The following is a 16,820-nucleotide window of genomic DNA, read 5'->3' on the forward strand; positions in this document are numbered from 1 at the left end:
TATCCTCTGATTGGAGCAAAACATGCAGTAATAGTTTAATACTTGTTAAACTATATATTAACCTTTGTCTAGAGCAATGACAAGGATAAGTCTTTAGTAAGTGCTTTTTGAATATATAGGTACTGAACTTGAGTCATGTAGGAAATTAGCACTCCTGATATAACATATAGAAGCAAAACCTCAATATATTTAGAGCAAGTATCTCAATAGTTAATATGTATTTCTGAAAGAGAGAGAAGGAGGTAGTCCAGACTATGGGCAACAACACTAACTATATGGCAAAATAGTCTTTAAACACAAGCAGTTAAAGAGGTAGTGTGGACCAGGTCAGTTTGCATAGTAGTAGATGGTAATCCCAATGTGTAATAATATGCTCTATATAATTATGCAGTTTAAGAAGTAGTGTGAACCAGGTCTGTTTGCACAGGAGTAGATGGTAATCCCTTTATGCAGTAATATGCTATATATCCTTATGCAGTTTAAGAAGTAGTGTGAACCAGGTCTGTTTGCACAGGAGTAGATGGTAATCCCAATATGCAGTAATATACTCTATATACTTGCGGTTAGGAGGTAGTCCAGACTGGGAAAATAAGCACAGGTGTAACGCTGGTGGTCCTTCTATCTAGTATAGCAACTAAGATCTGGATCCAAGTATCCCAAAAGTGAAGTTCAAGGTTGGTGTGAGTTGGTGGAGGGTCTCCAGGTGGCGACAGGGTCCAACAGGAATATTCCAACAACCTGTCGCCAGTGCTGGAGGTTTAAATAGCCCGGTCTCCCATGCACGCCGAGCACCGCACACTGGAACGCACTTCCGCGTTCCAGCGTGGAGCGCAGACGTCCGCGTACCGGAAGTGACGCGGATGTCCTTGTGAATGGAGCGCAGCTGTCATATTAGGTAAAGCTGCGCTCCTAGTACATAAATTAACGCTAATAGCGTTACATACTCCCCTCCTCAAGGGGGCCCATCCGGGGCGCCTAATAGGAGATGGTTTATCAGGATATTTGTGATGGAACTGCTTAATAAGTCTAGGGGCATGAATATCTGATGAGCATTCCCAGGAATCATCTGTGGGAGAATAGCCTTTCCAACGAATCAAGTATTGAATGGAAGAACCTCTCCTCCTAGAATCCAAAATTTTCTCTACTTGATATTCAGTCTCACCAAAAACTTGAACTGGTGGAGGAGGTTGTGGATCTCTGTTTGGAAAAGGGTTTGGTTAGAAAGGTTTAATTAATGAAACATGGAAAGATGGATGAATCTTCCAATCGGAGGGTAGAATTAATCTGACAGCATTATTGTTAATGATGTGGGAAATTGGAAAAGGTCCCGTGTACTGACGGCCAAGTTTCTTAGAAGGAATCTTGAGTCGTAAATTCCTAGTAGATAACCATACCAAATCTCCAATCTTATAAGATGGGGGTTTTGTTCTATGAGAATCGTAGTACTTCTTTTGTCTAATCTGCGCATCTTCAAGATTAGAACGGAGAGTATCTAGAGTATCCTTTATGGTTGATAAAAGATTCTGAACAGCAGGGACATTAGTTGAAGGAAAAGTAGACGGTAAATTATTAGGATGAAAACCATAATTTGCGTAAAAAGGTGAAAACTGGGAGGATGAACTGGAGGCGTTGTTGTAAGCAAATTCTGCATGTGGAAGTAAATGAAACCAGTCGTCTTGGAGGTGGGTGCAGTAACAGCGCAGATATTGTTCCAGTGTTTGATTTACCCGTTCTGTTTGCCCATTAGTTTGGGGGTGATAGGCGGTAGACATGCGATGATCTATTTGTAGCGTTTGACAGAGAGCTTTCCAGAATCTGGAAATGAATTGTGAGCCTCTATCTGAAATGATCTGAGATGGTAAGCCATGAAGTTTAAGAATATTGGATATGAAAGCCTTTGCCGTCTCTTGAGAGGTTGGTAACCTCTTCAAAGGTACAAAATGGGCCATCTTTGTTAAAACATCAACTGTGACCATGATGGTGTTTGTTCCATTTGACCTTGGGAGGTCAACTATGAAATCCATAGAAATAACGTCCCAAGGTCTATTTGGTACTGGGATAGAAGTTAATAGACCATAGGGAGGTTTTCTAGAATGTTTGTTGGTGGCACAGGTCTGACAAGAATTAACATAGTCCTGAACTGTCTTTGTGAGATTTGGCCACCAGTAATTTCTCTTGACTAGATGAAGGGTCTTAGTAATGCCAGGATGTCCTGCAAGTGGAGCATCATGAAGTTGTTTTAGTAACATAAGTTGCAATTTTGGTGGAACATATATCTTGTTGTTAAAAGTTAATAGTCCGTTAGACTCTTGTTGTAAACCCATAGGTAAATGAGATCTCTCTTTAGTGAGGGTTTGAATAAGCAACTTATTGAAGGTCATAGTAGTACCCAGAATCCTATTGGATGGAATAATTGAAAATGGTGGAATCTCCAATGTTTGTTCTTCATGCATACGAGACAAAGAGTCTGCTTTAGTATTTTGGGTACCAGGAAGGTAGGAAATAACAAAATTGAATCTATCGAAAAATAGACTCCATCTGACTTGACGGGCAGAGAGAGTTTTGCAAGATTTTAAGTGTTGTAAATTTCGATGATCAGTGAGGATGGTGATAGTATGTGTTGAACCCTCCAGCAAATGTCTCCAATTAGAGAGAGCATCTCTTATTGCTAGTAATTCTTTCTCGCCAATAGGATAATTTTTTTCCGCTGAGGAGAGTGTCCTGGAAAAAAAGGCAACTGGATGTAGTGGTTCCGATAATGTAGGTTGTTGGGAGAGTACAGCGCCAAGAGCAAAATGCGAAGCATCTACTTCTAATGTAAAATGGTATGATGGATTTGGCAATTGAAGAATAGGAGCAGAAGTGTAACTATTCTTGAGTGTGTCAAAAGATTTCTGTGCATCATCATTCCAAACAAAAGGTATCTTTGAACTGGTTAAGCTGGTTAATGGTCTCACAATAGCTGAAAAGTTCTTTATGAACTTTCTGTAGTAATTTGAAAAACCGAGAAATCTCTGAAGAGCTTTCCTAGTTTGTGGTGAAGGCCAGGATAGAATACAATCTACCTTAGATCGATCCATCTGAACTCCACTAGGAGTAATTTGGTAACCCAAGAAGGAAATAGTAGTTTGATTGAATACACACTTTTCAAGTTTTGCATACAAAGAGTGTGTCCTAAGCCTAGCCAGAACCCAGCGCACATGTTTGTGATGTTCATCCTGATTCTCAGAATAAATTAAGATGTCGTCCAAATAAATTACAACGCAAATATCAAGTAGATCATGAAAAATATCATTAATGAACCACTGAAAAGTTGCTGGAGCGTTACACAAACCAAAAGGCATTACACAATACTCAAAAAGGCCATATCGGGTTTTGAAGGCAGTTTTCCATTCGTCACCCGAACGGATTCTGATCAGATTATATGCACCTCTGAGGTCCAGTTTTGTATAGATCTTGGCGTTCTGTAGACGCTCAATGAGTTCCGGAATGAGTGGTAATGGGTATCTATTTTTTACAGTGATATTATTGAGGGAACGATAATCAATGATTGGTCGGAGTGAACCATCTTTATTTTTTACAAAAAAGAGAGCTGCACTTGCTGAAGAGGTGGAGTTCCTAATAAACCCCTTTTTTAGATTCTCATCGAGGTACTCTTTTAAATGTACAAGCTCTGGTTGAGAGAGGGGGTAGATTCGAGCAGTAGGAATAGGACTGTCGGGAATAAGGTCTATGGGACAGTCGTAAATTCTATGTGGAGGAAGTTTATCTGCATTAGTCTTACTGAATACATCAAGGAAATCATGTAAATATTCAGGTAGGTCATGTGGAATGGCGTCAGAGAAAGAGATGATGCATGGGGAATAACAGAACTGTTTACAATAATCAGACTGTAAAGAAATTGATTTGGTGGACCATAAGAAAATAGGCTGATGAAGAAGTAACCATGGGAGGCCTAGAACAATGGGAAAGACAGGTGAGGAAATAATATCAAATTTGAGGGTCTCAGAATGACCAGTGGCACATGTAACCTTTAGGGGAGATGTCTGAGATATAACAGGACCATGAGTTGAACTGGACCCATCAATAAAAGTGAGTGACACTGGATTTTGCTTAAACACACAGGGAATTTTATTTGATTCTACAATACTTGAATCTATAAAGTTGCCGCAGGCTCCGCTGTCGACCATTGCTTCAATGGAAATCTCTTCTTGATCCCACTGTAGAGTAAGAAGGATAAAGATATATCGATTAGACGTGGAAAGGGATGAGTCTAATTGATTAATGTGGGAAAATTTACCTTCAGAGTTTTTCTTAAGTAGAGGACAGGTAGACACAATGTGGTCTGGAGCTGAACAATAAAGACATAGATTATTGGCTCTACGGCGTTGCTTTTCTGCTGGAGTCAAAGGTCCTCTTATAGTTCCAAGTTCCATTGGAGACTCTTTTGAAGGCGATCTGAATCTCCTGAAGGAAGTGACTGGGTATGTATTTGCACGTTCTGCCTTTCTCTCACGCAGACGGCGATCGATAGTCACTGATAGGTGCATGAGGTCTTCTAGAGTATCAGGGAGCACGACGCGAGCAAGCTCATCCTTCATAGCCTCTGATAAACCCAAACGAAATTGATTTCTAAGAGCAATCTCTGACCATTGAGTCTCCCTGCTCCAGCATTTAAATTCTGAAATAAAGTCCTCCACAGGCCTCTTACCCTGTTTGAGGGTTCTGATTGAATTTTCAGCTGTTAGCTGTTTGTTAGGCTCTTCATATAAGAGAGACATCTCATTAATGAAAGTATCAAAAGCTCCCAAAAGATCTCCATGTTCTTCTATGTATGTATCAGCCCACACTCTGGGTTCACCTCTGAGATAGGTAACTAAAGTGAGGATCTTTATTCTATCAGAGTAATAAGTGCGCGGACGTAATTCGTACATCAAACGACATGAACTAATGAATTGTTTATAATTCTTCCTTTCACCAGAAAAAAGTTCTGGTGGGCAGACCTTAGCTTCAGGTCTGTCTCTTGCTTGTGCATGATTGAGATTGCGTAAGGTATCATTCTGAACACGCAATTCATTCATGTTAGCAGTCAGGTTATCCACTCTTTGGGAGAGTGTAACTAAATGATTTGCAAGTTCAGCTGGATCCATCTTGAATGTTTCCTTTTTTTTTTTTTTTTTTTTTAAGGGGTTGGAATATTATGTTACGACCCTGATTCTGAGAACACTCTGTCTCAAGTTTAGACTCCAGCTGTAGAGGCCTATCAGAATTAACCACCAGCTCACTCTCACTGAACTATAAGAGTATGGGGTCTATATCATCATATCCTCTGATTGGAGCAAAACATGCAGTAATAGTTTAATACTTGTTAAACTATATATTAACCTTTGTCTAGAGCAATGACAAGGATAAGTCTTTAGTAAGTGCTTTTTGAATATATAGGTACTGAACTTGAGTCATGTAGGAAATTAGCACTCCTGATATAACATATAGAAGCAAAACCTCAATATATTTAGAGCAAGTATCTCAATAGTTAATATGTATTTCTGAAAGAGAGAGAAGGAGGTAGTCCAGACTATGGGCAACAACACTAACTATATGGCAAAATAGTCTTTAAACACAAGCAGTTAAAGAGGTAGTGTGGACCAGGTCAGTTTGCATAGTAGTAGATGGTAATCCCAATGTGTAATAATATGCTCTATATAATTATGCAGTTTAAGAAGTAGTGTGAACCAGGTCTGTTTGCACAGGAGTAGATGGTAATCCCTTTATGCAGTAATATGCTATATATCCTTATGCAGTTTAAGAAGTAGTGTGAACCAGGTCTGTTTGCACAGGAGTAGATGGTAATCCCAATATGCAGTAATATACTCTATATACTTGCGGTTAGGAGGTAGTCCAGACTGGGAAAATAAGCACAGGTGTAACGCTGGTGGTCCTTCTATCTAGTATAGCAACTAAGAACTGGATCCAAGTATCCCAAAAGTGAAGTTCAAGGTTGGTGTGAGTTGGTGGAGGGTCTCCAGGTGGCGACAGGGTCCAACAGGAATATTCCAACAACCTGTCGCCAGTGCTGGAGGTTTAAATAGCCCGGTCTCCCATGCACGCCGAGCACCGCACACTGGAACGCACTTCCGCGTTCCAGCGTGGAGCGCAGACGTCCGCGTACCGGAAGTGACGCGGATGTCCTTGTGAATGGAGCGCAGCTGTCATATTAGGTAAAGCTGCGCTCCTAGTACATAAATTAACGCTAATAGCGTTACAGATACTGGACACATTACAAGTGGTTTAGTTGTCCTGACTAGGTCAATAGACAATGACCCTTCAATGCTTAGCTAAGGCTATTGAAATGCTAAGTGGAACTGGCTTGTGAAATACCTTTTATTGTGTTCTGCAGGTTACAAGCGGTTGTCAGAGACGGGGCGTCTCTAGGAGATAATTACCTCCACTAAATGACTTTTAGAATGTGTGTTTGAAGATGTATGTGTTTACGCTAAAAGACTTTGTATTGTTCTAAAGGTCAGAAGCCTCCTGTCAGGAGTATTGAATTAGCATGCTATTATCTAAAGAAATATAACCTCTCAGAGGTAGTAATTAAGTTCTGTTAAATAGACCGGGTTATTGTGTACATTGATTACCCCCTGGGGCTTCTGTCTCAATACACATAATAGTCTTTCTATCCAGCTATTGGACCAATCCCTGTTGACTATTTCAAGTCCTCATTTGCATGATTAAAGAGGACCTGAGTGAGAACTGCATATACTTTACAATTGACCAATAGGAAAGCGGTTGTTGGGAGTGGGATGTTCCAAATTCTGTATAAACGTGTGCTGTGTACTTGAAAATAAAGAGTCCTGCTTGAACATACATACAGCCTGCCTGGTGTGTGTTCTTAATTGGTCTGAACGGCACATAGCTGTAGTTTGTATCCCGGAACCTTGGATGACTGGACCATCAGACGTTGCAATCTGCAAGCTGACTCAATAGTAGCAGAGGAGTGTCGGGAGAGCAGAACCAGGCGAGCAAAGGATCTCGTCACAGTGGGCATCCTGACTCTCTTGCTCGCCCCCTCCCCCCTCAAGGGAGGAGGTGAGCATGATACTCCACACCAGGGAGAAAGCCTTGCATTACTGTGTGGAGTTACAGACAAAAGAACAGGAAGTGAGGATTTCTCAGAAGAAATAAGGACATTTAAAAGCAAAATCGAAGAATGAGGTAAGTGAAGGAGGACTGCACTAAGGTAAAGGAAGCTATTTAGGGTAATTTTTTTTACCTTTACAACCCCTTTAAGAAACAAGTGTCAGAAAAAGATTTGGACTTTAAGCGGTTAAACTTCCTGCATTTACACACAGAAGTTTGCTCTAAGAAGGAAGTTGGTGAGTGCGCTAATAGCTATTAAATAAAAATAATAATTATAATCAAATATAATTTAATAAATAAATGAACAGCAAGTGAAACACCAGCCTACCTAATATAACCTAAATATCTCAACAAAAACATGTTAACATCTAGTCCCCATCGTGACAGGTGCCTAATAGATAAACTTAATAATTAGTGATAATTATGTGAAAAATAAAAGAATATAATAACAATATTCCATAAATAATCCCAATAACATAAATTCAATAGATTCATGTGCTGCTATCAGTCCATAGAACTGTAGTGTACTGCAAGATCCACAATAATTGCCACGAACATCCAGTGAAATAATATCCAGTGATAAAAGCTGTTAATGGTCCACCTTCACCGACTCTAATAAGGACACCCACAAAAGATGCTCAAAAGATGGCAGCTTACCACAAGTAGTTTTCACAGTCCTTTTCATCAAAAGCTTTAAAAGCGCTGAACGGAATCTTCCTTGCGTCTGCTGTGCTGTACTCACTGTTCGGAGAAGGTGCGGCTGCTTGTTGGACTGCTGCCAGTTTTAACTGTAGCTCTGCGTCCCTTATTTGTTTATCCTTCTGTAGTTCTGCATCTCTTATTTCTTTAGCCTCCTCCGCTAACAGGTCCATCACTTTCAGAACCACATCCGGCGTTGGGTTCGGGCCGAACCACGCTAGCTTCTCTCTCATTAGCTTGTTGGTTGGTGACTCCTCCTGAATCACTGGTGTCTCCATCTCTTGTACTGCTGGCGTTGCTGCAATCCCGTCCTCCTGGTCTAGCTCCATTAATTCTGCTATGATGACCCGCTTGGTTTTGTTGCTAGCGATCCTTCCACGAACTTCCAGTAGTTCTTCCAGTGTCTGCTTGGAATCCGGGTGTGAAGGGGAATAGAAGGGAAGATCCCGCTGCTGCCAACCAATTGTGACGGTATCGGTATGATATCCCCGTCAACGTTCCCTTCTTCCCATAACGACAATCACCCCAATATTCCACGAGGAGGGATATCCCTGGAATCGCCCAGAAAGCCACACATGAGACAAGCTTACTGCTGGAACAAGACACTTTAATGACACAAAAACTCAGCTTATATGTGGTTACAGCCTGTTAGGAACGCCCCCCTCACACAGTGGGGTTTCCCATACAGATTATAGGAGACAAGTCGGAGCCGACCATGCAGACACATTTCTTTAGATAAAGACATCAGGGGAGTTAATTACTACACTGAAGCAATCAGAATAATTAACATACTACTTCTCTAATCATTTAGCCTGATGATACAATACACATCTTTTAAGGGTAAACACAGATCTTCTTTACACAACACAATAGATCAATTAACCTTTAGAATAGTGAGGGGACATTAGCACGTCAATAACCTGTCAGAGGAATGAATCACACATGAAATTCCTTTCTACATCTACCCATGGCTAGCAGGGAGCAGTACACTGAGACATATAGGCAAATGTATCACAACCCTTTTACTGAAAAAAGTGGTCAAATGTGCTTCATAGCAAGTTGGCCTTTGCAGATGACAGAACAGCCTCTTAACCCATGGAGACTCAGGACGGCATATGCAAATCAGAAGATAAGGTACGAAATAGTGTAATCCCTTTTATTAAACTTAAAAATGTTCAAATAAAAAGCCAAATGGCTGCTTACTTTAGGAGTGCCCAAGGACCGGCACCTAGGCTGGATGGCATTGAAACAAATTGTTGGAGATGGTCCCGACTCGTGTGCGCTGGCGTGCGTTCCACCCTGCACCGCTGTGAGCCAAAGGGAACCGGAGGTGACCTCGGTACATGACCAGGTGAAGCCTCTACGTTCCTGAAGACGTGTCAAACGAAACATACGTAGAGGCGTCACTATTTTGGACCTTATCTTCTTATTTGCATATGCCGTCCTGAGTCTCCATGGGTTAAGAGGCTGTTCCATCATCTGCTTATTTCATCTGTTAATAGCAAAGGCCAACTTGTTATGAAGCACATTTGACCACTTTTTTCAGTAATAGGGTCAACTACTTGTGGTAAGCTGCCACCTTTTGAGCACTTTTGTGGGTGTCCTTATTAGAGTCGGTGAAGGTTGACCATTAACAGCTTTTATCACTGGATATTATTTCACTGGATGTTCGTGGCAATTGTTGTGGATCTTGCAGTACACTACAGTTCTATGGACTCATAGCAGCACATGAATCTATTGAATTTATGTTATTGTGATTATTTATGGAATATTGTTATTATATTCATTTATTTTTCACTTAATGACCACTAATTATCAAGTTTATCTATTAGTCACCTGTCACGATGGGGACTAGATGTTAACGTGTTTTTTTTAGATATTTAGGTTATATTAGGTAGGCTGGTGTTTCACTTGCTGTTCATTTATTTATTAATTTATTTTTGATTATAGTTATGATTTTTATTTAATAGCTATTAGCGCACTCACCCATTTTTTTAATCCACTTTGCAGCAGTGGTATCCACTGTTTTTTTGTGCCGCTCATATTTAGTTTAATTCTTTGTTTAATTGCACATTTGGCGCGAGATACATTTTTTCTTTCTAAGAAGGAAGTTAGTTACAATGTTTCATGTTGTTACAAACTTGGCAGACTATTAGCAGATATTTTCTTTTGACAGCTGAGTGAGCAGATAAAGTCTCACCACTTGTTTGTAATATGAAAGAATCAGCAAACTCTGCATTGGAGATCGTCGGGGGGGGGGGGGGGTTGAATTGAGATCACAATTTTTTAACGATTAATTGTGCAGCTCTAGTGTGCACCCCAGAACACAAATGCATGTATATCAGCAGAGCAGTGGACGGTGTCAGCAGAGCAGAGATTGTTGTCAGTAGTGCAGTGGACTGTGTTAGTAGTTTTTATTTTTATTATATTTGTATTATTTTATTATTATTTTTTACAATTTTTTTTTTTATAATATTTTTCATTACGTTTTTTTACAATTTTTTTTTAGGAGCCTCATTGGTGGGTTTTGGTGAAATATCAAGGGTCTAAACAGAGAGAAAGGGACTGAGGGTGGAGCTTTCCCAGTCCCTTTCTATGCAGCCTCAGCTGCACTGGACAGTGAATGATCAGGAAGTGTTCTTTGTTGAGGGGATTCCTGTTCAATCACAAACTGAAGCATAATAAACACAGGAATGATCGGTACAGATCACTCACTTTCATTTATTCATCCTAAAACATCCCCCACAGAGGCTGGCAGGAGAGGAGGGGAGCTGGAAGCTCTGCGGGGGGGGGGGGGGGCTGTAGGAGGCGCCAGAAAGCAACCGCACAAAGTGATTAGAATGTGTCCGGGCACCCCCGACACACCCTGTGCACACGCCTCTGGCCTAAATATTTTTAGAAGATAGACAACCATAAGAATCAGACAGTTTTTAAAAAAAACTATAAAGCTGTGTCTTTGTAAAATGGTTTTGTAGTCAGTTTTACAAAAATATGACGCAGTGTTTAGATAATTGCCTAATAATTGCCTAATTAATCATACTAACTTTGTTTCATAGGAAGAACTACAACAAATAAAAGACATCAGTAAGGTGCATGTTTCCTGGTCTCATACACAAGTGTCCACGCCATGGTATTTATCCTCCATACACATGAAGCACACAGTGACTCATCAGGAGATGTGGCTCCATTTTGATTGCTGGATGCGGCCTAATGAAGATAAGTGCGTGGAGCTTCCAGCACTGTTTCCTGACAAGGATCCTCTCCCTGGTAACTCTTAGTTCTCTCTGTTGATCTGTCATTTAATAATAGTAGAACAGCAGTCATTACACATAAGCATTTCATTTATTTTCCAGTGGTAGAGTATACAGTTAATGTACACACCGGAGATGCAATGGATGGAGGAAGTACTGGAGTCATTTACATCAGCATGGAAGGAGAGCTTGGTGACTCTGGAAAGCAATTCTTAAATGAGTCTGCCACAGAAGTGCTTACTTTTTCTGCGAGACAGGTAACTAAACAGCATCATGCATTGACTTTATGAAACATATTACCAACTTTAGACAGCCTATGTGTCCAGCCTGTTTGAATACCCCTAAAAACATATTGCCATAGCTACAGAATGACTAGAAAGAGAGAGGAGAATGTTCTGAAAACCTCCAAGCAATTCTTACACCTCTGGTACCATCTTTGGAGCAGGTCCCTATTAACCACTTGCTTACTGGGCACAAAAACCCCCTTCGTGCCCAGGCGAAATTTCAGCTTCCGGCACTGCGTCGCTTTAACTGACATTTGCGCGGTCGTGCAACGTGGCTCCCAAACAAAATTGACGTCCTTTTTTCCCCACAAATAGAGCTTTATTTTGGTGGTATTTGATCACCTCTGCGGTTTTTATTTTTTGCACTATAAACAAAAAAAGAGCGACAATTAAAAAAATATATATTTTTTTTTACTTGTTGCTATAATAAATATCCCAATTTAAAAAAAAAAAAAAAAAAATTTTCTCAGTTAAGGCCGATACATATTTTTCAACGTATTTTTGTAAAAAAAAAAAAAAATCGCAATAAGCGACTGGTTTGCGCAAAAGTTATAGCGCATACAAAATAGGGGACAGAATTATGATTTTTTTTTATTTTTATTTTTTTTTACTAGTAATGGCGGCGATCTGCAATTTTTATTGGAACTGTGATATTGCGACGGACGTATCGGACACTTTTGACACATATTTGGGACCATTCACATTTATACAGCGATCAGTGCTATAAAAATGCACTAATTACTGTATAAATGTGACTGGCAGTGAAGGGGTTAACACTAGGGGGTGAGGAAGGGGTTAAATGTGTATCCTGGGTGTGTTCTAACTATGTGGGGGGAGGGGACTGACTGGGGGAGGTGACCGATGCTGTGTCCCTATGTACAAGGGACACAGATCGGTCTCCTCTTCTCTGACAGCACGTGGAGCTCTGTGTTTACACACAGAGCTCCACGTCCGTGCTGTGTTCCCGACGATCGCGTGTACCCGGCGGACATCGCGGCCGCCAGGTACACGCATCGACTTCCCAGCGATGCGCCGGGACAGTGTTTACCCGCTGCGCACCCCCCAGATGTCCAAAGACGTCCTGTTGGCACCTGAAAGCCGCGCTGTTGATGTATTTTGTCAATAGCGCGGGTCTTAAGTGGTTAAGGGTTGCTACCTGTCCAAAATTCACCTGGACAGTCCAGGTTTTGACACATTATGCAGACTGGGCGGTGGCTCCTCCCCAAGAAACTGACATAGTTACACAAAACTTTGTTCCCATCTGGGAGCTGCAGTCTGGGGGCAGGTCCAGCATTTCTAGGGGGAGGAGGGAGGGTGGTGATGATGTCAGCAAGAGCAGTTTGGCAACACCCACTGTTTCAGGTGTCCCAGGTCTTTTATAATTCTATAGTGTATACTCCGGGGGGTTGCCCTGTGCCGCTAAAGTGTTCGGATTTGGCTTGAAGAAAAATTGGCAACCCTATCCCTATTATATGCCAATCCTGGCCTCAGTGTCATCCAGCTGAAAGCCCCACTGTTGGCCACAGTATCTGGTCTCTCTTTAAGCTGAGAGTGCTTTTAGAACTGCTGGAGCTGCAAGACATATGTAACATTAACTACAGTTGTGCTCAAAGGTTTGCGTTCCCTAGCCAAAATCATTGGCATTTATATTGAAAATATGATCGATCATGCCAAAAAAACTGTTTTATTTAAAGATAGTGATCAGATGAAGCCATTTATTATCATATAGTAGTTTGCAGGGGCGGCCCATCCATTAAGGGCGCACAGGCGCTGCCCCTTCTATCCATGCCACACCCTATATAAATAATGGATAGAATTATGCATAGCATGAATCTATCCATGACCACCGCGGCCACCCTGTATTCATGAGTCTGGCCCCTTTCAGGACACCGGGATCATGAATTATAGCAGCAATCGTGTTTTTTCTGAAGCACCTGATTAGAGCCATAGGCTCTAATATACTTCAAAAAAGGGTGGACTTGTGGCGCAGAGCATTGCACTCTGAGCCCACCCAGGTGTATTAGAAAAGCAAATGAGTATTCGCTTTTCTAACAATGAATTGCCTCTTCACCAATCAGGAAGCGCGGGTCTGATACCCTTCACCTGATTGGCTGAAAGGACAGGCGATCCTATCGGATGCCTAGCAAGAGGGAAGAAGAGACGCACCGCGGAAGCATGGAGGACAGAGGAGCCGCCACCTGACAAATAAAAAGGTCTGTGCACAGCTGAGACTAATTAGGTGGGATTACCAGGTGAGATGTGAACCTAGAAATGGAGGCATATTTCCACTCAAAACTCTACAAAGCATATATGAAGTATATGCTATTGAATTGAGCCTTGTGCTTTCTTAAAGGGTTTGTAAAGGTTTGCTTTTTTTTGTTTATAAAAATAACAAACATGTTATACTTACTTGCTCTGTGCAAGGGTTTTGCACAGAGCATCTCCAATCCTCTGCTTCTGGGGTGCCCACATGTGGGCTCGCTCACGAGTCCCATTGCTGCGTTCATCTGCCCCGCCCCCACTCCGGTGTCACAGGATTTGATTGACAGCAGCAGGAGCCAATGGCTCTTGCTGCTATCAATCTGTCCAATAAAGAGAGGGACAGCGGCTGGAGCCGCTGGGCTTGTGCACATTGCTGGATCAGATCGGGGGGTTTGGGGGGCAGCTTCAGCACAAAAGGTTTTTCACCTTTAAGCGGATTTCTGCCAAAAAAAATAGATTAAAAGTCAGCAGCTACAAATACTACAGCTGCTGACTTTTAATATATGGACACTTACTTGTCCTGGGCGCCCGCGATGTCGACACCCAAAACCGATCTGTCCCTTGGCTCTCAGGTGGAGGCGCCACCATCTTTGGTAAGGGAATCAGGAAGTGAAGCCTTGTGGCTTCACTTCCTGGTTCCCTACTGCGCATGTGCGAGTCGCGCTGCGCAATCCCACTCGTTCCTGCTGTCTTCTGGGACATGTGTGTCTTCCAGAAGACAGTGGGGGAGGATGGAGGAGGTGCCGGACGTAGCGTAGGTCGCCACGGATACTGCGGCGATCTATGCCCGGAAGTGGGAGCAAATACCTGGATTTCCCAGATATCTGCTCCCTCCTCCCCCCGAAAGGTCCCAAATGTGACACCGGAGGGGGGGGGGGAATCCGAAAAGCAGAAATTCAATTTTTGTGTAGAACTCCGCTTCAATACATAGAATTCTGTATTTACAGTATAGAACTCTATAAGACAGTGCTCTTTCACACTGAGCGCCCGTACAGGTCCGTCTGTCAGTTTTTTTTTGCGGACCTGAACGGGCACTCCGTGCTCCTCTATGGAGCCGCGGATATCAGCGGTGACATGCCCGCTGACATCCGACCTGCTCCGATCCGCCAAAGTGTGACAGAGGAAAAACCTACTTTTCCTTCCGTCTGGCGGATCGGGTGAACACGGACATACGGTCCGTGTTCATTCGATCCCCCCATAGGGGGGAGCGGAGAAAAGACAGGACGTCCCTGCACAGTGTGCAGGGACCGCCCTGTCATCCGCTGGCTCAGCGGGGATCAACGGAGCGATCCCCGCTGAGCAAGCGGAGGTGCACGGGGCGGATCATTACAGTGTGAAAGAGGCCTAACACAGCTAATGGGTTTTCTGCTTTCCCGAAAAAGTATAAAATGCAAATATACGTTTACAGAAAATAGATATTCTGTGGGTTAGATGCATATTGATGAGACAAATAAAGCAACTTCTATTTGTTTAAGTGTAATTGCTGAAGTCTTAAGAATATTTGAACTCCTGCCACACAGGTCAGCTTGGCCTGCTACTAACCTTATACATATGGAATGCCATAGTGAATCAAGCTTAAAGCCTCAATTATAAGCACTCAGAGACATAAGGTCATTGTCCCTGTCATGTTCTATGTACATTTCATTTAGTACAAATAAAATATGGAAAAACAACATAATAAATACTTAGGAATACAGCAGCTCTTTACCCCTCAGCATGATTGCATTTTATGTGTCCTTCTGCTGAAAGCATTTCTAAGACAAGTGTTATTACAGGTCTTTTTATAAGCTGTGTTCTCACACTTCAAAGGTTACTTTGCAATACGCACAAGTTTAGCTAAATACCACTTTAAATTGCCATTACTTTATATACAGTAACTTCATATACTGTTACTTTATATCCATCAAAACATCTTTGCACCTATAAGGTGGACAATGACAGACAATCCATGGAGCAGATGAGCATGGTAAAAAAACAGAAGGCACGAAAGCAGCTATTTCTGGGATTATGCATCCTTAGCATGGCCATATTATGTACCATAAGGTAATTATTCTCGCGGAGTTTCTAGAGCAGAAAGATCAGCACCAAACCACAAAATGCAAACTGTGTATGGTTTTCTTGCTTCAATCATTAGCTGGATACTGTCCATTTGTGTGTAAAGTCATCAGCAGAAGTAAAGTGAGGGTTCATCCAAAGAAGTTTCTTTAGTTTAGGTAATATAGACTACTTCCCGCTTGCTCTGCTAAATCACATTTGATAGGCTGTTTTTTCAATAGAAACTGTGCATGTATAGCATATGGCATGCTGTTATTAAAAAAAAAACGAGGTCGTTATACAATATGAATTCAAAATTAATTCAACCTCCTCAATGGTCCAGAGTCCCTGGTACAAGTAATAAATATGCACTAAAGCAAGGAACCTTATTAATGGTCTACAATCATCAAAAATGCTCTAAAGCCTCAGGCCTCGTACACACAACCGAGTTTCTCGGCAAAAACCAGCAAGAAACTTGCTGAGTTTTATTTGCAGAGGAAACTGGGCGTGTGTACACTTTTCGACGAGGAAACTGTCGAGGATCTCGTCGAGCCAAAAAGAGAGCATGTCTTCTTTTTCCTCTACGGCAATGGAGAAATTTGGCTCGCCGAGATCCTCGACAGCCTAAGGCCTAGTACACACGAGAGGATTTATCCGCGGAAACAGTCCTCCGGACCGTTTCCGCGAATAAATCCTCTGGCGGAATTCTGTCCGTGGTGACGTGTCGCGCCGTCGCCGCGATAATGATGCGGCGATGTGCGCGACGCTGTGATATAAGGACTTCCACGCATGCGTCGAATCATTACGACGCATGCGGGGGATGGATTCGGACGGATTGATCCGGTGAGTCTGTACAGACCAGCGGATCAATCCGTTGGACTGGATTCCAGCGGATCGATTTCTTAGCATGTCAAGAAATTTTGATCCGCTGGAAATCCATCCCCGGGGACAAAAATCCGCGGAAACAGATCCGCTGGATCGTACACACCAGGGGATCTATTCGCTGGAACCGGTCCGCGGATCAATTCCAGCGGATCGATCCTCTCGTGTGTACGGGGCCTAAGAAGGAACTCAACGAGCAAAACGATGTGTTTCGCCCGTCGAGTTTCTCGGTCGTGTGTACGAGGCTTGATACACACGATCGGATTTT

At 42.2% G+C, this 16,820-nt stretch overlaps 1 protein-coding gene across 1 annotated transcript in view; it reads left to right on the plus strand.

Annotated features, from left to right (window-relative positions):
- The window catches only part of LOC120940997 (lipoxygenase homology domain-containing protein 1-like), a 470,937-nt gene that overhangs the window by 333,480 nt on the left and 120,637 nt on the right, over nt 1-16,820 (plus strand). The window contains exons 37-38 of the mRNA XM_040354208.1: nt 10,896-11,106; nt 11,193-11,347. Of these exons, the coding sequence (XP_040210142.1) occupies nt 10,896-11,106; nt 11,193-11,347 (366 nt within the window). The remainder of the gene's footprint in view (nt 1-10,895; nt 11,107-11,192; nt 11,348-16,820) is intronic.

Source organism: Rana temporaria, chromosome 5, assembly GCF_905171775.1.
Source record: "Rana temporaria chromosome 5, aRanTem1.1, whole genome shotgun sequence".
Lineage (NCBI taxonomy): Eukaryota > Metazoa > Chordata > Amphibia > Anura > Ranidae > Rana > Rana temporaria.